The following is a 21,502-nucleotide window of genomic DNA, read 5'->3' as shown; positions in this document are numbered from 1 at the left end:
GACCGTCAGGTGGTTTATATTCCGAAAAAAAGAAGAGCGTGATAAATCGTCATGTCCGCAAGACTTTGTAAACATCTGCCACTGCTGAAACTGCTACATAAAGCGTCTCCTAAACAACGACGCCTTATTTTACAATCGGCGTCCGACGAATTCATTTTATCGTTGTGTGAATTGGCGCTTAACATCCTCTACGGTACGATCCCGGTCACTCGACAACAGTACCAAAAACTGAAAAGGAGAAAAACGGAAATCAAACTTGTGGCCAATAAAAAAATTGGTCTAGCGGCCAAGAAACGAGTCTTCAATCAGAAGGGTGGGTTTCTTCTACCCCTCCTAAATATAGCTCTACCCTTTCTGTCAAACTTGATAGCCAACCGTTAGGATGGAGTACGCTGAGAAGATGTATTTAGTCCCGCACCATCAACTGGATAAGATCAAGACTGAAAATGTTCGCGAGAGCATTCAACACAGTGTGGAAAACAATTTGGATGAGGCCATAAGAAACATTTTACAACGCGGCGATTTGAATCCGTACGAAAAAGCCAAGCTTTACTCAAATACCCTGACTAGGTTTTTGTCCATCGTTAGACAAGGGGATCGTGAGAGCAATGTTTTAACGCTTTCGTTACCCAATAGCGAGCCTAAAGATGAACAACCAGCTGCTGCTGCCGTCGTTGAAGACATTGGTGATGGTGGTGGGGTGGAAGTGATGGATGAAGTTCTGAAGAATGTGCCTTCGAGAAGTGTGAAAAACAGCAAATACATATTAGACAAGATGTCTAAAGCTAAAGGACTCTGTGCCTGGAACGAATCGGGCGAGTTTGTGTTTAAGGGTAAGCCCATACAGGGCTCGCACATGCTCGATTTGCTAAAAAATGTGACGTCCCCCCAAAAGATTCGCGATGACCGGAGACCTCTAGGATGGATGGAGTTTCTTCAGGCTTTTGCCGAATTAAACATCCCTTTTTCTACAGTGTCGAATCAGCAGGTCAGACGCACGATTAACTCTCTAAAGAGCAAACCCGGCACCCCACGCACGCCTCGTGTTACACCTCCTAAAAAAGCACAAAGATATTCACGACCCGAGGCCGAAGATCCGGTGTTTAAGTCAGCGGTTATTAATCGAAGAGCATGGTTGAAATTTTAACGAATTGTATCTTATGATGAAATAAAAGACGACAAAAAAATATATAAATGTTTTAAGCTTTTTTATTTATAGGTCAAACATGTCTGCACACAGTGAACGCACGATACCATTTTATCATTACAAACATACGGTCTTAATCTCTTCACAAAGAGGGAGACCATTTTATCATTTTTGATATGATCATCGGTGTATAGTTTCATCACATGGTTATAGTCGTAACCTCTGGCTAAATGATATAGAAAAAACACACAGTGCTGTCCGCAGGTATCCGAGGAATAATCCTGGACGCGTCTGTCGGAATATAATACGTCAACGTCGTTGGCAGATAGAAAGTTATTAATGCTGATCGGAAAGCGGGGGCTGTTAGGTGGATTGCCGAAGCTGTCGAAAAAACAAGCGGGCCCCTCTTGCGGTAAATAAACGGCGATCCAATGCTCCCCGGGGAGTCTGGATGGGTCAGTGTTAATGATAGTCATCGAAGGTAAGATCCTCAGGGGTTTTTTGGGTAGTTGATCGCTCGCTAGAACGCCGAGAAAATGAGTCCTGCATGTGATTTTATCCATGATGGCTGTGAGTTGTAGGGTGTTCATCTCTCAATAGTAGTCGATCAGTACCTGTCTGCGGTTAGACACTTCAAGGATGCTGTCGAAAACAGAGTAAATTATCAAATTAATGGTATTCGCCAATGGTTGCCTGAAACGCGCTTCGACTCTGATATTCCCGGACTTGATGAGGGATACGTGCTGACCGCACTCTTCATCCGGGGTGAGGTTAAATGCGTAAAGTGTGTATCCGTTCAGGAAATCATTCCTGCCGATACAGAGCGGCTGGTCTTTAAGGTGTCTCCCCGTCGTCATAGCCAGCTGATAAAATTCGCGCACTGCCAAACCGTCTTCGAAATTAGGTTGTAGAGGCTTCGAGGGGTATTGTTGCCCATCTACGTAGACGGCTAGGAATTCCAGATCGTAATGTTTGAAGGTAAATGGATTTTTAGTGTAGGAGCCTGTGAATGCGTCGTTGTCGACCATAGCTATGACGATAGACTTTGGTAACCTTCCTAAAAATAGATTTTCTTGATTCGAAACACGAGAGCCGGCGGGTATGGAGAAGGATTTTAGACAGACCCTATCGATGGGGTACTTGGCCGTCGTTGAGAGAAGCGCCTGGGCGTGAGCCAGTCTCACCGACGGTGAGACAGAAACTTTCTTGACAAATAGGGACGCCGCAGTTATATGTAATTTGTAAGCCACGTCGTCGGACCTCATCAGACAGAATTCATCTTTTGCTCGAATAAAGCGTATCTTGATGTCAATTCCATTGATCATCAGTTTCCCCTGGAAGAATATATCGCTGTGTATGGGGGCAAGTAGCTCCACCTCCTTGCTTTGGGCGGTGTAACCCGATCTCTTTGTCAACCCCGTGTTACGTCCAGCAGGGTCGTTCACATCCATCTGTCCCGCCGTGTCTTTATGAAACAGCCCAGCGGCAAAGGTAGATTCCAGCGTATCTTTACCATAATTGATCAGACTTTCCAGAATGCAGCGATACGGGTAAGTACTCGAACTTTGTGATATTAGCCGATCACCCAGCGTCACATCGACTTGGGAAAACATTGTTGCCGCCGGATAATTAATCAACCCGACCTTGGCAGGATCCGCGATTTCTTCGCCATTCGGTTTCGTGATTTTCGCCCGTAGATAGAGCATAGTGTTATTGAGATCCATGTAATCATCACCGTTGCCGGCGATAAAAAACTCGATCGGAGCCGAGTCCGAAATGGCCGATAATGGGGTTATTTCTAAATAACTGCTTTTCTCGATCATGGTCTGCGTCAGGGGGACCGTAAATAAGTCCAGCTCGGACTTGATGCATTCTCCCGACATCTGATGCAGTAATGCCATGTTAGAATATGGTTTTCAGGGTTCTCTTGACCGACGCGTTCCGACTAACAGGCTTCTTACGCTTTCTACGTACGAGTGAGCGCTTGTTTGATGCACTCGTTGTTTTCTTCTTCTTCTTCGCTACCCATTGACCCCGCCTCCTCACACCGGGTGGTTTAGTCATTCTCTTACGGGCCATGACCATCAGACCGGATCCGTCTTGAGCTTTAGCATTATGCGGACGCGTCAATACGTTTGAGACGACGTCGGATACTATATTTTTAGCGGCTGACTTTAGGTGGGGTTTTGCGATGCTGAATCCTCTTTTTAACAGGGGTACTGCCATCCTGAACAGACCTCTGAAAAGACCCCCTAACCCCGCACCGTACATAACTCCTCCCCCAGCATAGCCTGGTAAACCCCCGCCCGCCTGATTTTGATAGTAGCTGACATAGTCCGCGCTGTCTCCGGGTCTATAATAAACCATTTTTTGGTTTAAAGTGTAGTTTTACGATGACTTTCCCGTAAGAAAATGGTACTTCGTGGTTTTGATCGTCCTTCAACTCTATGGTGATGTCGGTGATGTGATCCTTGCTGATCGATGCGTAGTGGGGGGTGTCGTATCTAGCAATGACCGTGTCGTTGCCTTTTCCCGATATATGTACGCATCTCAAAAGGGGTACGTGAGAATCGCCGACCGCTTGAAATTTGATAATGTCTGTGTAAACGTACAATGTGTAGAACCCGGCGTTGATGTCGGATTGATGAGGAGCGTACGTGATGACGTTCGTGGAAAAATCAGGTTCTTTATGATAGTTTACACCTCCGAGAGGTTTTACCGTCATTCCTAAAATAGTGGCGAGTCTCCCTTTGAAGCTGAGTGAAACGTTGGGTTTCGCGACCAGAAACACTTTGTTTTTTAATTCATCGTGATGCAATACGGCCGTTGCTGCGAGAAGTTGATTTATGGCACGGAGGATCGCACGAATGTTTGCGTAGTACCCACCGCTTATGTATAATTTCGTAATTATAGAAAAACGAATATCTGCCTCTTTGGAGGGATTGCTATCCGGGGGTTCCGGGGCCGTATGGAGGATGAAATGACCATCTTCGTCATTAAAGCTATACCAGCTCCTAGGATATTCGATTTCAGCGAGCCCCACCTCCCATTGTCCTTCCAAGTTTATAGCTTTTGATAGCCTGGTTGTATAGCTGGATATGCGATTTTGAGGATAAACCGCCGACGATGCGTTGCATGGTAACGTGATGTAGAACCCGTGGTCGTCCATGACGCTCCTCTGCTCATATGATCTCATCCGTTAACGTCGCCGCGTTTTAAGGGGATTGCAAGTCCACCAGAGTTTTTTTATCTATATAACTGTTAAATTTTGAAGGCCATCCTAGCCATTTCACTAAAACAAGCGTAGATTTACCTTGTTTTTTCTGACCTAAAATCTTTTCCACCTTAAAAGATTTGTTTTCACTCACAATTATTTTCTGCAGCTCTTTTTCATAAAAAACCCCGTCGATGACTTCACCGTCATAATCCGTGAGTCTGTAGACGGGAGGTTGGCGCGGAATACGCGAGGATACGGTGAAAAATTCTTCCGTGTAGTTCTGCTCGTAACCTTTTGCGAACGGACCTCTCACTTTAGAAATCCTGACGACGTCTCCGACTTTGAAATTAAATACGGGTTTCTCGGTCTTCTTTACATCGCCGTACAAGTTTTGAAACACTTGACCCTCATTGTCTTTGCTGACGTCGACGGGTCTCATTTTGATACTTCGGTGATAACTGGTGTTGTACCCCTGCATAATGTCCTGTAAAACATCTATGTATCGTCGGGAATTTGTAGCCGTTAAAAATCTCCACATACGGCTTTTTAAGGTTCTATTAAATCGCTCCACGACGCTGGCTTTCAAATCGGTAGCGGTAGCGAAATGATTAATGTCGTGCTTTTTCATGACATCTTGGAATTGTTTGTTAAAAAATTCCTTCCCCTGATCCGTCTGCAATTTCTGCGGCACGCGGCCCTCTTCGAGTATAGACTCAAACGCTCTAGTAACCTCGGCTCCACTCTTATTCTTCAACACGCGAGCCCAGGCGTACTTAGAGAATACATCTATACAAGTTAAGAGAAATTTATTACCGTCATTCTGGTCAGAAAATTGGGTCATGTCGACTAGATCCGCCTGGAACTGCGTATCGACTCCGTACACCAGCACTCTATTTCGTTTGTATTTTACAGGTGCAGTTTTGTGTAATGTGTAAGCGTCCTCCCCAGCCAGCCATTCTGAAACCTGTTTATCGCTTAGACGGACCCCGGTATCTTTTAAGACGGCGTCTTTTAATCGTTTTTTACCCCCTAAAGAACCGGGGTTGGAAGGTGTATAATAAGCCTTTTTCATGAGGTCCGACATGCTGGCGTTTCAACAGTTGGACAAGAATGACACATACAAGCGGTTTTAATCAATCTTTTATTAAAAAAAATGTTGCAGGATATGATACAAGCCAAATGGATATAATAGAAGATAGTAAACATGCATATTATAAATCAAACACTAAGTAAAATGGTTATAATAGAAGATAGCAAGCATGCATATAATAAATCAGACGCTAAGTACATTGGATATAATGGTATTAATAGAACAGAGAAAATCTAAGTAAATTGAATATAATGAGGCTACATAGTAAAAATGAATATAAAGAGGTTACATACAATGTCTAAGTAAAATTGACTACATAGTAAAAAAATGGATATAATGCGGTTACATACAATGTCTAAGTAAAATTGACTACAAAGTAAAAATGGATATAATGAGGTTACATACAATGTCTAAGTAAAATAACTATATAGTAAAGAATGGATATAACTAGGTTACATACAATGTCTAAGTAAAATTGACTACATAGTAAAGAATGGATATAATGAGGTTACATAATATTATGCTGAATCCAGCCAAAAGAGAAAGTCACGGCAGGCCATCATGTCACGATCTAGGATGTAATCAACATACATTACAACGATTTTGCCGACGTTTTTAATCACGTCCTGAATTTTGACTGCGTCATCATCAGAGTTATATTCTTTTGAATTCTTGATCAGTTCGGTACACACATCCGCCACATACGTACAGGTACACAACACATCGGTGACCCGAAGTTGGCGTTGTGATTCACACATCATATCTAGAACCTGTTTTATCATATCACCGGGGGGATCGTTACCGTTAACACATTTGTCCGTCAAATCATCCCATGAATTAGACAGTCCTCTTATATAAACCATATGTTTCTTGAGATTTGCCTGACGCACAGTGTCATAACACGGAGTATCGGGGTGGGATGCGTCCATAATAATCTTGCTCATTAGATCGGTCATCTGGATTCTGTAATGGTCTTTAAACATGAATTCCATACAGCACTTTAGGCTACAGGCTACACCCATGTTGGACTTGTCCTGGTCACTCGCCATTCACGATCGGAAGACCTTGCCAGAGATCAACAACGTCGTTGATGATTTCCTTGCAGGGGTTGTCCAGAAGTCTCTCCCTGATTTCTTCTAGCTTAGCGCTGATGAATGGTTCGTCTTTTAATTCGTGCAGAATACTCCCGACTGTTCCTTGAATACGGTGGGGTTGAGATTTTAACCCACACCGCTTCAAGAGGACGCCGATGATGGAATGAAAATAGGGCTTAAACAACTTGCCTGTAAGTTCGTCAAAGTGTGAGTCGAAGTAGTAGTTGGGAGGGTCAAACAGACAGGAATGTTGCAGTTGGCTGGGATGATCAATCTCACAGCCCTCGCAGTCGGCCTTCAGCTTGGTGGCGATGAGATGCTGCAGCAAAACCACGGTCGCGGCTTTTATGATTTTGAATCCAACGTCGCTGAAACATCCATCTGTAGCGTCGAAACCGGGTTTAGCAAGAGACACGATGCGAATGATTTTAGGTGTGTCGCGCGATTCAAAGTCTTTGCGGGGAGTTTCAAGGTTTTCATTGGATGCTGCGGATGAAGGTTTGCTGCAAGCGCAGTCGCACTCGATGCACGGATCCCACTCTAAGCAGCGTTTGGCAGTTTTAGTCAGAGGCCGGTCGTTTTCGAGCTCCGATAGTTCAGGGTTGATGATGATATCACCCGAAGCCCAATCCTTTTCGAAGCGCGGTGCCAAGGCTAAGTGGCGTTTGGTAGTTTTGACTGGGGCCCAGTCTTTGTGCTGGCGGCGGTCCGATGGTACGCAGGCGTCGGTCAGAATATGAGGGGTTGCGTTGTCGTCGACAGGGTCGAGAATGCTGCCGAAAGAGATGCCGCAGCTGCACACATGTGCCGGTTCTGAAGTGCCTTCTTCAGCCATGGTTTATAAATGAGGGTTGGGAGTGACCGATCGGTGGATTTATGAGCGCTGTAGTAGAGGTGGGCGTTGACCAAGACGACGGGTGGGAGGGTCTGCCAGGCGTGCTTTCCCATGGCTGTAGCGAATGGGGGCGGACGGCATGGTAAATGAACTGCTGCGCACGCATCTCTCAGGGTGGAACAGCTGGACTTTGATTTTGTTGTAACCCTCATGCATGTCGGCCCATTTGAACAATTTGTTGATGGTTGAAAAAACATTACTCATTATATCCAGATCGCGCCACTTGAACAAAAATTGCATTTCATACAGATCGTGATGTTCGTTAGGCAGGATAACTCCAGACCGAGTGTTGGTGAGCTTTGTCTTGTCTTTACAGCAGAATATGTAAACAGAATCATTAGGCTCCTTATTGGTATGATCACCTACCACACGGTAGCGGACATTCGGAGTTACTCCATCCCACTCTGCAGTGTACAAAGGCTCTTCGCCGGCGTCATTCAGATCCTTCCAGACAAATTTGTAAAATAGAGACCAGTCTTTTTCAGGAAATACAACACACGGGTCTTCCCCAGGCTGAAACTCTCCTGGACCGTCAGAGGTGTAGAGCATAACAACTCGTGATGGTTTGTGAAATTTGTACCCAAATACACAGTTACTAGACATCATGAATTCAGCTTCAGTCCATTCCGAAATTTCATGGAGAAAATTGGTCAAACGGATGTGTCCGAAAGGCTTTCTCGGAGCCATAGTCAGGCTTTGCAAAATCTTGCTGCTCAACCCCTCCTCTGGGGTTTTGGGGGAGGATAAATCATCCATGCTTGTGTAGCTCATGTTTCTCTTTCTGCTTTTTGTAGAACACAGCCAAGCCATTTATACATCATGCTCAGGAATGTGGGGGCGGTAACAAAACACTAACTTCAAACGATTAAACAAACTGTCATCATTTTTGACAGAAGCTGTAGCCGCAAGGGGCGGAACTAGATCAAACAAACTTCAAACAATCCATCATTTTGACAGAAACTTTTTAACTGCAAGGGGCGGAACTAGATCAAACAAACTTCAAACAGTTCATCATTTTGACAGAAGCTGTAACCACAAGGGGCGGAACTAGATAAAGGTCATCATCCATCATTTTGACAGAAGCTGTAACAGGAAGGGGCGGAAACTAGGTCAAAGGTAACCGGAAGGGGAGGAACCGGAAGGGGTGGGACAAGGGGTGGGACAGGAAGGGGAGGAACCGGAAGGGGCGGGACGAGGGGCGGGACAGGAAGGGGAGGAACCGGAAGGGGCGGGGGAAGATCAAAGGATAGACACGCCCACCTGCAATCAATCAAATTGACAGTTGCTGTATCCTATTACTACTATACCCTTCTAAGCAGAAGTGGGCCATGCTACTCTTTAATGCATTTTTTAGTGTGGGTAGATTGCATAATGGTTGCACACAGGGAGTGAATGTGTGGGTCAGGTTTTGCATGTGTAGCCTTCAGGATATTAAAACCTGAAGTTATTGTGAGAAGCAGCCAATGTTCTAAAGATATCTTAAATATCGTATTAAAATGAAATTAAATCTTATTAAATAATCAAAAATGGTTTGTGTGAGAGTAAACGCCTGTGTACATCAAGTTGAATGTTCATCATCACGAAAATGCAGTGTGACGATAACCATTTTGAGTCGACAACTGTTAGTGTCTGTTCAGATCAACATTAAAACACTGGCCAACCAATAAGATTTGTGCTTTTGGTCCAACAGTGCCTGGAGCCGATGAAGTTACATAACAATTATGACTTGGTGGAGCTCACAAACAGATTATTTTTCCAAGTGACAATAAGAAATCAAGTCACATTTATTTATACAGCGCTTTATATAATGTATGTTAAGAGAAATTCTATTTTGCAAACATTACAGGAATGTTACTTTGAATATACATTTACATTTTAAGTCCCCCTGTGGTGAAAATCAAGTTTTTAATGTTGTTTATATGTCTATGTGGCGTTTTTAATATGCTTTAAGACACACCATCTGTTAATTCATAAGTCGACAGCATTGCTGAGTATTTTCTGGTTAAAACTGCAGTGAACCAAAGACAGTCTCAAAAACACGGTTTGAAACCGCTGGTGTTTCTGACGTCACAAACGACCTTGTAACCAATCAGATCAACATGTGATCGTCAACCAGTGGATCTCTGAGCTGAGTGAGTGAGTGGAGGCGGGGCTCATTTGCATATTCATAGAACCGCGTATACTAAATGAGGCAAGGGTGTCGAGTTACATTCAAGATATTTTAAAGCATGAAGATTTTTTTTCACAGAAAAAACTTTTAAATACGTCATTTTGGTGATCAAAGATGAGTTTTAAGGGATAAAATTATGAACTACAGGGGGACTTATGTAAAAAATGTTAGATGAACGTTTGTTCTTAACTTCAGAGTTAGCGGAGTCAGAGTTCAACGTTAGCCAAAATTCGGAGAATGTTCCCGTTAGCTGCGTTTACAGGAATGAACAGGAAAATAATGATCAATTATGCAAACAAAATTCAATTCTATGGTAAAGCAGCTCTAAATCAAAAAATAATCTGTAACTGGCAGTGGAGATTTTGTAGTTTGATGCTTGAATAGTATTGACTAAATAGGTTGAATGGCTGTTTGGAAACATAAATCATGTTTGGCTTCTTTAAATTTTCTCCATGACAAGCAAGTGTCAAAAACAGTGCTGAATTTAGTGTACCAAAGTAACCCGAGCATTTTCTGCTTTTCTATAAGCAAATTGTGCATTTTCATTTAGCAATTTTTTTTCAAATTGATCTGAAGTATCACAGTATCTCAGTTCACAAGCCTCAAAATAGTAGGCGGCACAACAGTACTCTCCAGTTTATATTCTACTGTAATGCTATTGTAAATGAATTGAACTCCTGCAACGGCTTTTCATGCACCAAATTTTGTTTCTCCAAATGGAAAGCTAATGTGTTGCTTCAATTCCATTGTATGTCAAATATGTCAAGTACAAATGCCTCGAGCTGCACGGACAGTCTGTGGACAGTGTAAACCAGGCTTAAAGGAATAGTTCACTTTGAAATTAATTTTTGATATGCTTTAGCTTACCTCAAGGGGATCCAAGATGTAGGTGTCTTTGTTTCCGCAGTAGTTTCAATTTTGATATTTTTAGGTTAAGCCGTTCTTGTCTGTCAGTCATATAATGCAGGTCTATGGTCACCACCTCAAAGAGCATGCACAGAGAAGTCCAAATTAAACATGATTTAATGACTCGTAAATGTAAGTACACATTGATGGCCTAAGACACGAAACGAGCGGTTTGTGTGAGAAAACGAACAGTATCGTTTTTACCTCTTGTAACCACAGCCACGTCCAAGTACTCTGAGGTCGCCGGCGCTTCGGTCTGTGTGTTACAAGAGGTAAAAACGATATAAATACTGTTCGTTTTCTCACACAAACCGCTCGTTTCGTGTCTTAGGCCGACAATGTGTACTTACATTTACGAGTCATTAAATCATGTTTAATTTGGACTTCTCTGTGCATGCTCTTTGAGGTGGTGACCATAGACCTGCATTATATGACTGACAGACAACAACGGTTTGACCTAAAAATATCAAAATTGAAACTACTGCGGAAACAAAGACACCTACATCTTGGATGCCCTTGAGGTAAGCTAAATCATACCAAAAATTAATTTCAAAGTGAACTATCCCTTTAAAGTCGACATGATTGACAGGTTTGGTATTGGTGGATCTCATGTGATTGACAGGTTGCCATCAGAGATGTCGTTGCAGGAGGGAGGGAAAGATATTTTGATTAAAGTTTACAAGGAACACGGATAATAAAAATGATGATGTGCATGGATGGATACATCATACTGTCATAATATTCCATACAAAAAATAAGAACTGTCAATTTTGATTTCATGGTGACTAAATGAATGTTAGAAACAAAGTGTGAGCACCTCTGATGATGGCTCTGATTTTAAGCGAAGCTGGGCATTTTGACATGTTTTTAAACAGTTTTTAACCGTTTAGGCGCAAACCTGATGCACAAGGGGCAGTCGTGGCCTAATGGTTAGAGAGTCAGACTGGGAACCCAAAGATTTTGGGTTCGATGCTCAAAACCAGCAGGAAATGACTGAGGTGCCCTTGAGCAAAGCAACTAAACCCCAATCGCTCCCTGGGCGCCACAGCAAAAATGGCTGCCCACTGCTCTGTGTGTGTGTGTGTGTGATTATACTCACCACTCCCAATGTGTGTGTGCACTACCTTGAATGGGTTAAATGCAGAGTACGGGTTACCATACTTGGCCTTCACATCATGTAAAAGTTCACTTTGCTCGTCTGTGTTTCACTGCACACACAGAAAGCCGCTAAGGAAACTGTATCACCCTCACGCCTCAATGCAGTTTTAATAACTCCTTTTATTATCGAGCACATCCTACTGTTTAGCAACAGTAGACTTTATTTTACGATAATCTCTGATCTAGCTGATTTGGACGTTGGGTTTGGGATTTTAGGGAGGAAAGAAATGCACTAAAATCGCACATCCCTAGTTTTTTGCTGTCGTTGCGATGTCTCCACTCTCCTCAAAGACGCTGCAAATTTATTGTCATTTTCCAGACTGATCTCATGAAATGGCGTATGTATGACACGCCAATTCGTATTTCCATTTTTGGCGTGCCATCAACACGCATAATCGCTTTTCAGCGTGTTTATCAACGCCTTTGACTTAACGTTATATTACTTTTCAGACACCAGGTAGAACTGCCAGACCGGTGAATGTAGTGAAGTCATTTTAGCGTTATCTGATCGGCTCTTCGGTTCGGTCTTTATAGAGACCATTGATCAAACTACACTCACCTAAAGGATTATTAGGAACACCTGTTCAATTTCTCATTAATGCAATTATCTAATCAACCAATAACATTGCAGATGCTTCAATGCATTTAGGGGTGTGGTCCTGGTCAAGACAATCTCCTGAACTCCAAACTGAATGTCAGAATGGGAAAGAAAGGTGATTTAGGCAATTTTGAGCGTGGCATGGTTGTTGGTGCCAGATGGGGTGGTCTGAGTATTTCACAATCTGCTCAGTTACTGGGATTTTCACGCACAACCATTTCTAGGGTTTACAAAGAATGGTGTGAAAAGGGAAAAACATCCAGTATGCGGCAGTCCTGTGGGCGGAAATGCCTTGTTGATGCTAGAGGTCAGAGGAGAATGGGCCGACTGATTCAAGCTGATAGAAGAGCAACTTTGACTGAAATAACCACTCGTTACAACCGTGGTATGCAGCAAAGCATTTGTGAAGCCACAACACGCACAACCTTGAGGCGGATGGGCTACAACAGCAGAAGACCCCACCGGGTACCACTCATCTCCACTACAAATAGGAAAAAGAGGCTACAATTTGCAAGAGCTCACCAAAATTGGACAGTTGAAGACTGGAAAAATGTTGCCTGGTCTGATGAGTCTCGATTTCTGTTGAGACATTCAGATGGTAGAGTCAGAATTTGGCGTAAACAGAATGAGAACATGGATCCATCATGCCCTGTTACCACTGTGCAGGCTGGTGGTGGTGGTGTAATGGTGTGGGGGATGTTTTCTTGGCACACTTTAGGCCCCTTAGTGCCAATTGGGCATTGTTTAAATGCCACGGCCTACCTGAGCATTGTTTCTGACCATGTCCATCCCTTTATGGCCACCATGTACACATCCTCTGATGGCTACTTCCAGCAGGATAATGCACCATGTCACAAAGCTCGAATCATTTCAAATTGGTTTCTTGAACATGACAATGAGTTCACTGTACTAAAATGGCCCCCACAGTCACCAGATCTCAACCCAATAGAGCATCTTTGGGATGTGGTGGAACGGGAGCTTCGTGCCCTGGATGTGCATCCCACAAATCTCCATCAACTGCAAGATGCTATCCTATCAATACGGGCCAACATTTCTAAAGAATGCTTTCAGCACCTTGTTGAATCAATGCCACGCAGAATTAAGGCAGTTCTGAAGGCGAAAGGGGGTCAAACACAGTATTAGTATGGTGTTCCTAATACTCCTTTAGGTGAGTGAATATAAAGCTATTATCGGCTGATAACGATCAATCGGAGCGCTCTTTTACTAGTTTGTCAATTTGCTACTATAACTACTATTACCTGGGGTTGTTTCTACAGGCCATTTTGTAAAAGGTAAAAGACGCTGTAAAGTTTATTGGCATGGGCGTACATTTTTTTTTTCTAAACACACTAACAATTTTATGTTTATTATGTTTAATAAACATAACATTTCTCAAGAGCAATTTTTGAAGGGCACAAAAATAATACAGCCAAAATTGTGCTTGTGAGGATACACAGAGGAAAGCCTTACTACTATTATTAGTGTAGCATGGAGACCGTGAACAAAGCAGTAGTTGTTTAAATATGATTTAGGTTCATAGGTTCACCAAGCGGTCATATTATAATTATTAAATTATCTTGCGTCTTTAGTATTTTAGGTTTTGCCTGGGACAGAGGACGTCTCTTACCGTGAGGAACTTGGAGAAACTTTCACCATACACAGCTTTGTTAGTTTTCTATAGCAAGTGTGTGTGTGTGTGTGTGTGTGTGAGAGAGACAGCCCACGACTCCTTTGTTTTTATCTCCTCAGAAGCTGCTACAGCAAACCATGCTGCTGTCTCCAACTCAGCAAACCCTGAGAATATGCAATGCTTAATGGTGAGTGCTAACTTTCCCTTTTTCTGTTGTGTGTGGCTTATGGTCTGAGATTGACCCTAGAATGTTGATTAAGGTGCACTGTTAAAAATGTACTTTTATCCAAATATTTTGTTGAACAAATAATCTGCAGATGCCTTGATGAATTTATTGGCTAAATTAAGCATTGTTCATGTAGTAAATAAACAAGTTGAAACAACAAAAGATGCATGGAGCTTCAACCACATGTAAACCCACTGTTCGGTTTTTACATTGCAAAAAAAAAAAGGAACTCTGTGAGAATTTAATAGAAAATAAAGGCAACATGATGCATGTCAAGTTCTCTCAGTCTCAACTATTGTATTAATTATTGGCACATGACTCAATTGAGTAAAAACCTGTCACTCATTTACTCACCCTCATGCTTTTCCGAACAAATTTTCTTTTTTGGAACACAAATGAAGCTATTCACTGTTTTCTTTTCAGACAATGAAACTTACAGTACAGTGATCAGTGGCAGTCAAGCTCCAAAAAAGCACCACAAAGGAAACCCATATGACTCATACGTTGTACAGTTGCTTTATGTGAGGAACAGGCCAACATTTTAGTTAATATTCCCTGTTAACCCTGGCCTCTATTAGCTCTCAAATCTCATTTGCACAACCGTGCTGTTACTGTATATTCAAATATTGTATGATATACAGTATATTTACACACTATATGAACAAAAGTATTGGGACACGATATTATCAATGATAGAATTCAGGTGTATTAATCAGACCCATTGCCACAGGTGTATAAAATCAAGCACATAGCCATGCAGACTGCATTAACAAGCATTTGTGCAAAAAGAAGAGCTTATTGAATTCAAGTATGAAATTGTGATAGGATGCCGACCTTGCAATGTCACTTCACGGTCAACTGTAAAAAGTGTCAGCTTCGAAGCAGAAGACCATGTAGAGTCACATGGTGCGTAAAATACGCCAACGCTCTTCTGATTGCACAGCTGAAGAGCTCCAAACTTCAACTGGTATTAATATCAGCACGGATACTGTGCGGCGGGAGCTTCATGGAATGGGTTTCATGGCCGAGAAGCTGCATGCAAGTCTCTCACAATGGCTATGTTTCCATGCACACCTTTTGTTTCAATCGGAATGAATTCATCCCTACTGATGAATCCAATGTTAGTGTTTACATGAACACTAAATAAAGCGATCGGTTTGATGCGTGCGTTTATATGACAGAAGCTTCTAATAAGAATATATATTTTGACATGCGCACACTGAACGAATATACAAAACCAGTGTTTGCACATACTATTCTCCTACATTGGTTCTTTTCCTTTTAAAGAACAGACTTAATATTTATCTATTTCGGGTCCTGAGTAGGAGACGACGAGCACATGAACTTATATTTATATTCAGCTTATACTTATCAATCAGTAAAAACACCCCTTCCCTCGCCCAAAATAAAGTTCTGCTCCACTTCACAGACGATGAGTGGTAGGAGAATTATGACATTTAATTTTACAACAACTGCAGCTCGCACGTCATACGTCATTGCACATGCGCAGTCCTTTCCAGTTTCAGGTTTCAATCCGATCAAGTGTTTACATGTCCTCTTGATCGGATTAGAAAAGGAATGAATTACCCCTTTCAATCCGATCAAAATTTCATTTGTATCGAGCTCAATCGGATAGATGGTGTTTACATGAAGGCTTTTCAGTCGGATTGAACCATCAATACGATTACTAACAGATTGTTTGGTTGCATGTAAACGTAGCCAATGATAAGCGTCAGATGGAGTGATGTAAAGCACACAGCATGAATATATATATATATATATATATATATAAACTTTTAATACTGTGTGGTTTTAAAAAACCTTTTTAAAAACCTTAAAAAGGGTAGGTTGGTTTGGCTAGGGTAGACATGTAAGATAAGCTGCTTCTGCATCTGTCTAATTGTTTAATATATTTAAGTTAAGTTAAGACAACTCTCAAAGTAGATTTAAAGAGGATTTATTGAGATAATGACTGTGGAGGAGGTGCTTCTGCTCTTGTTGCACGTAAGAGACGTAAGAGACATCCTGCAGCTACAGCACAACTAGAAAACTAGCAAACCTCCAATAAGGCAGATCTGTGGTAGGATAGACATTATACAATACTGCAGGGGTGAGTACCGGTTCTCAATGTTTTGACAAAAGGATATGAGATTGTGATTGTGTTGCATAGAGGTGTGTGTTTGCGACCAACCCTTCAGCCTGCACTAACTGAAAATTAACTTAATATTTTCAAAATGTTTGAACTAACTTATGACAATTGTGCAGATAATAACCATATATTATTTAGTCCCCATGGGCAAGTGTCAATCCCGAAGTAGAAAAATGTATAATTATTAATAATTAATAAGGTTGCATTTTTCACAGTTTGACCATTTTATTTGCAGTGTTATTATTGATTGTTTTCAAGTTTAACTTGCTGTTTTAGAAAGTCTGGATCGTTACCGTGTTTTATGTACCAAGTATTGTGGCATGTGTGTGCAACTTGGTCTCTGGTCTTCAAAATATATATTTCAAACTATATAGTTTTGTCGGTAACACTTTACTTGAAGGGGTGTGCATAAGACTGACATAACACCTTCATAATCATGACAGAAGGAGGTTTTATGCATGTTTATGACAACTGTCATTAAGTGTCATTCGCTCAATTCACTCAATCGCTCGCTGTCATGAGGCCATTATAACATTTTAATGACAAATTCAATTTGTACCACTGTATTTGTGGTCAAGAAAAAAATTCATGACAGTTATAATGGCCTCATGACAGCCAATGTCAAAACCAACCACATGACAGTTTAATGTAATGTTAACCCATAAAGCTAAGTGGTTTCTTAAGTTTGATAATTAATCTGCTATGTCATGTTTATGACAGGTTGTGTTGTCTTAGTAATGTTAAGTTGTCATGACAAAGTGACAGGTTATGATGTATTGGTTTATGTCAAGTTGTCATAACAAAGGCATCTCAAACAATGTCATATTTGCATTAAAAATTTCATAATTGAGCGAATGACACTTAATGACAGTTGTCATAAACATGCATAAAACGTCCTTCATATTCATGACATATGTCATGTCATGATTATGAAGGTGTCATGTCAGTCTTTCAAGTAAAGTGTTACCGTTTTGTCTCACAGATAATGCCACATGCCAGAAAATGTTATGGAGGCTGCTGGTTCAGGTACATTAGCTGCATTTCTATTAAATTATTCCGAAATGACGGCGTTTCCATTAACCGATGTTATGTGACTAAAATGTCATTTTTTTTGCGTTTTAAGTCATTCCAAAAATCATGGCAACGGATGTTAATAGGTTTGTGTGTATCTCAGCCAACGCACTAGCCGTTATTTTTAATGGAAGGAGACGTAGGCGTGTTATCCAACATTAATGGCGAGGAAAGCCACTTATACTTAGGTGCGTCACGTATGAGGTGTTTCATATCTGCTTCAAGGTCTTGATAAATTGTGGCATTTCTTTGATATTAATAATCCAGTATTCCCGTAATTCTTTTGTCGTCTTCTCGTCTTCTGTCCAAACATACCGCGTCATCTTTAAAGAATTATCGACTTTTACGTACGCCAGGTGATCTGTAAATGTGAAAAAACTGTTATATTTTATAATATATTCCTTTTTTTATATTATATTCCTTTTCCGATTTTATATTAAATTCCTTTTTCGAATTGCCTGAAAAACCACCTCATGTTAGCGTAAAAACTTTTTCGCGAAATATGGGAGTTTTTGTGAAGTTTCCATTGGCAGTTTGATTGCGCAGTTTGAAGGGTAATGTATCTACAAAGCTTTGTTAGCAAATGTTTTATCGACAATATAGGAGCATTTGGAATTGTGCTGAACGAAAAAGGTGAACACATGAATTTAGATTAATACGCATGACGGCTTTGTATTCCGTTCTGAGATTTGGTCACCCAATATCCTACGAATTAAATAATATCCTAAAGCAATAGGCCCTACATCATACCATCCGGTGTCCGGTTTGGATGGAGATAAAAGGCCATTTTGATTGGACGGCAGCAACGAGAGGTCTTTCTCCAGCTCTGATTCTCTTGCTGCTCAAACATAAATCCCCGTAGGCTCTCTTTATTTTTGTGCCTGTTTTTTGTGCACACATTGAATGACAGCATTGAATACTTGTGAGCGTTCACGTCCCGCTGGACGATAACTGATTCTGACTTCAGTCGGCTCGGCAGTTGTCCTGTTGAACTCTGCATCACATATGCACTTGCACATCAAAACCAGACTTTGTTGACAAGACCAATGAAATTTCACTAGTCCAATGAAAATGCTGGGATAAATTTGGGATCTTTCAACAGACACGCAACTATTGATTAATTACGACTCTGTTTACTTTGTGGTGTTTTTACTGTAATATCTTTTAGATGATTTAAAGAGTGCATATTTGATCTCTTTCATCTGTTTTAAAGAGCCGCTGGAAGTAGTAAAGACATTTCGAACTAAGATTCCTGGTGTATTTTGGCTTGTTTATAATTAAAAGTCCTGCATTATGCAGAATATATTTTTTTTCCTGGTTAATAACTACAGCTTTAAACAGAAATATTTATTTGCATTCAAATAAATTTAATCATTTTGCTTTTAAATGTCTCCTCATATCCTTTTATTAAGGAGAAATTAATTGTTTTATAAATATTAAAGCTGCAGTCTGTAGTTTTTCCTCTTTGTCGCCATCTCTGTTCGAAATCTGCAATTGCAGTTATTTGCAGATTTATCAGCTTTACGCGGGTTGTGCCTCGGCTCGGCACAGCACGGATGAACATAATGTTTTGAGGAGAGTGTGCGGCTGTCATTCGCCGCGCTGGTGTGGATACTGGCATTCAGAATCACAGATTACCGTATTTTCCGCACTATAAGGCGCACTTAAAAGCCTTCAATTTTCTCAAAAACGACAGTGCGCCTTCAGTGGCGGATTTAGCAAATTGGGGGCCCAAGGCGAAGGTAGTATGGGGCCCCCCATCCGATCTTTAAAAGAGAACGAAAAAAAAAATTTCTGATTTTTTTTTTTTTAAATAAACTATTAAATGGCACTTTCAGGAGAGTTTTGTGCAAAGAAATATAGAAAAAAAGTAGGTCTAGCAAGTCTTATCCCACTGAGCAAGCGACGTCTGTGGACATACAAAACAGGTTGATATCACGTCCGTCCGTCCAGGCCATAATCTGAACGTCCATTGACATCCAGAATTAGTTGATTAATGACAATGAGAAATTATGTCCAATCTGGCTATAATCTAAACGTCCACTGACAGCCAGAACTAGTTGAGAAAAGACGTTCATACTGGCTATAATCTGAACGTCCGGTGACATCCAGAATTAGTCGATGAATGACTTAAAAAAATATGTCCAATCTGGCCATAATCTAAACGTCCACTGACAGCCAGAACTAGTTGAGAAAAGACGTTCATACTGACTATAATCTGGACGTCCGTTGACATCCAGAAATAGTCCATAAATGACGTGAATAAAGATATCCAATCTGGCCATTATCTTAATGTCCACTGACAGCCAGAACTAGTTGAGAAAAGACGTTCATACTGACTATAATCTGGACGTCCGTTGACATCCAGAAATGGTCCATAAATGACGTGAATAAAGATGTCCAATCTGGCCATTATCTAAACGTCCACTGACAGCCAGAACTAGTTGAGAAAAGACATTCATACTGACTATAATCTGGACGTCCGTTGACATCCAGAAATGGTCCATAAATGACGTGAATAAAGATGTCCAATCTGGCCATTATCTAAACGTCCACTGACAGCCAGAACTAGTTGAGAAAAGACGTTCATACTGACTATAATCTGGACGTCCGTTGACATCCAGAAATAGTCCAGAAATGACGTGAATAAAGATGTCCAATCTGGCCATTATCTAAACGTCCACTGACAGCCAGAACTAGTTGAGAAAAGACATTCATACTGACTATAATCTGGACGTCCGTTGACATCCAGAAATGGTCCATAAATGACGTGAAAAAAGATGTCCAATCTGGCCATTATCTAAACGTCCACTGACAGCCAGAACTAGTTGAGAAAAGACATTCATACAGACTATAATCTGGACGTCCGTTGACATCCAGAAATGGTCCATAAATGACGTGAATAAAGATGTCCAATCTGGCCATTATCTAAACGTCCACTGACAGCCAGAACTAGGTGAGAAAAGACGTTCATACTGACTATAATCTGGACGTCCGTTGACATCCAGAAATGGTCCATAAATGACGTGAATAAAGATGTCCAATCTGGCCACAATCTAAACGTCCACTGACAGCCAGAACTAGTTGAGAAAAGACGTTCATACTGACTATAATCTGGACGTCCGTTGACATCCAGAAATAGTCCATAAATGACGTGAATAAAGATGTCCAATCTGGCCATTATCTAAACGTCCACTGACAGCCAGAACTAGTTGAGAAAAGACATTCATACTGACTATAATCTGGACGTCCGTTGACATCCAGAAATGGTCCATAAATGACGTGAATAAAGATGTCCAATCTGGCCATTATCTAAACGTCCACTGACAGCCAGAACTAGTTGAGAAAAGACGTTCATACTGACTATAATCTGGACGTCCGTTGACATCCAGAAACAGTCAATAAATTACGTAAATAAAAGATGTCCAATCTGGCCATTATCTAAACGTCCACTGACAGCCAGAACTAGTTCAGAACAGATGTTCATACTGCACTGTAAAAAAAATATCCTAATTTTACAGTAAATAACTTCCTATTTTCATCATTGTGGTGGCGTTCATGTGTGTTCAATTCGTAAATACGATCTTTATGACATGTATTGAATGCATCAATAGCTCTATTTTAGGGACAATCCTTACAAACAATCATTGCTAAAATACATTACAGACTGTCACAGTGAGAAGATCTTTGTCCTTTATCAATGCTAAAGACCTAACCACTGCAGTCAACACCTTGGAGTATCCATGCTGTAGACAAGGGTTAAGGTTAGGGTTAACCCCTTAATTTCTAACCCCCGGTTTCACAGACAGGGTTTAGATATAAAGCCAGGATTAGGCCTTAGTTAAATTTGGGCATTCAATTATAGCTTTTAAAAATGTACCTTAGAAGAAAAAAACATTACTGGTGTGCATCTTGAGACAAAACAATGGCACTGACATAAGATATGTCAGTATAGCCTACAAGTTGCTTTCAGGTAATACAGCTCAAACGTGCATTTTAGTCTGGACTACAGGCTTAAAGGAGAACTCCGGCGCAAAATGAACCTCGGGTGTAATAACACATTGGTACAGACTAAATCGTTCCCTGAGATTTGTTTTCATGATAATCGAATGTAAAGAGTTTTATCTCTAAAAACAGTTTAGCTTATTACG

At 41.1% G+C, this 21,502-nt stretch overlaps 1 protein-coding gene across 1 annotated transcript in view; it reads left to right on the top strand.

Moving 5' to 3' along the window:
* The window catches only part of LOC130069109 (regulator of G-protein signaling 3-like), a gene marked incomplete at its 3' end in the record, with an annotated part of 103,438 nt that overhangs the window by 10,049 nt on the left and 71,887 nt on the right, over positions 1-21,502 (top strand). Inside the window, exon 2 of the mRNA XM_056232829.1 lies at positions 14,028-14,092. Within this exon, the coding sequence (XP_056088804.1) occupies positions 14,078-14,092 (15 nt within the window). The remainder of the gene's footprint in view (positions 1-14,027; positions 14,093-21,502) is intronic.

The sequence above is a fragment of the Rhinichthys klamathensis genome, unplaced genomic scaffold, assembly GCF_029890125.1.
Source record: "Rhinichthys klamathensis goyatoka isolate OS25496 unplaced genomic scaffold, OSU_Roscu_1.1 h1tg000356l_1, whole genome shotgun sequence".
In the NCBI taxonomy this organism is placed as follows: Eukaryota; Metazoa; Chordata; class Actinopteri; order Cypriniformes; family Leuciscidae; genus Rhinichthys; species Rhinichthys klamathensis.
The sequence above is the reverse complement of the archived record's forward strand: the minus strand, read 5'-3'. Positions and strand labels throughout refer to the sequence as shown.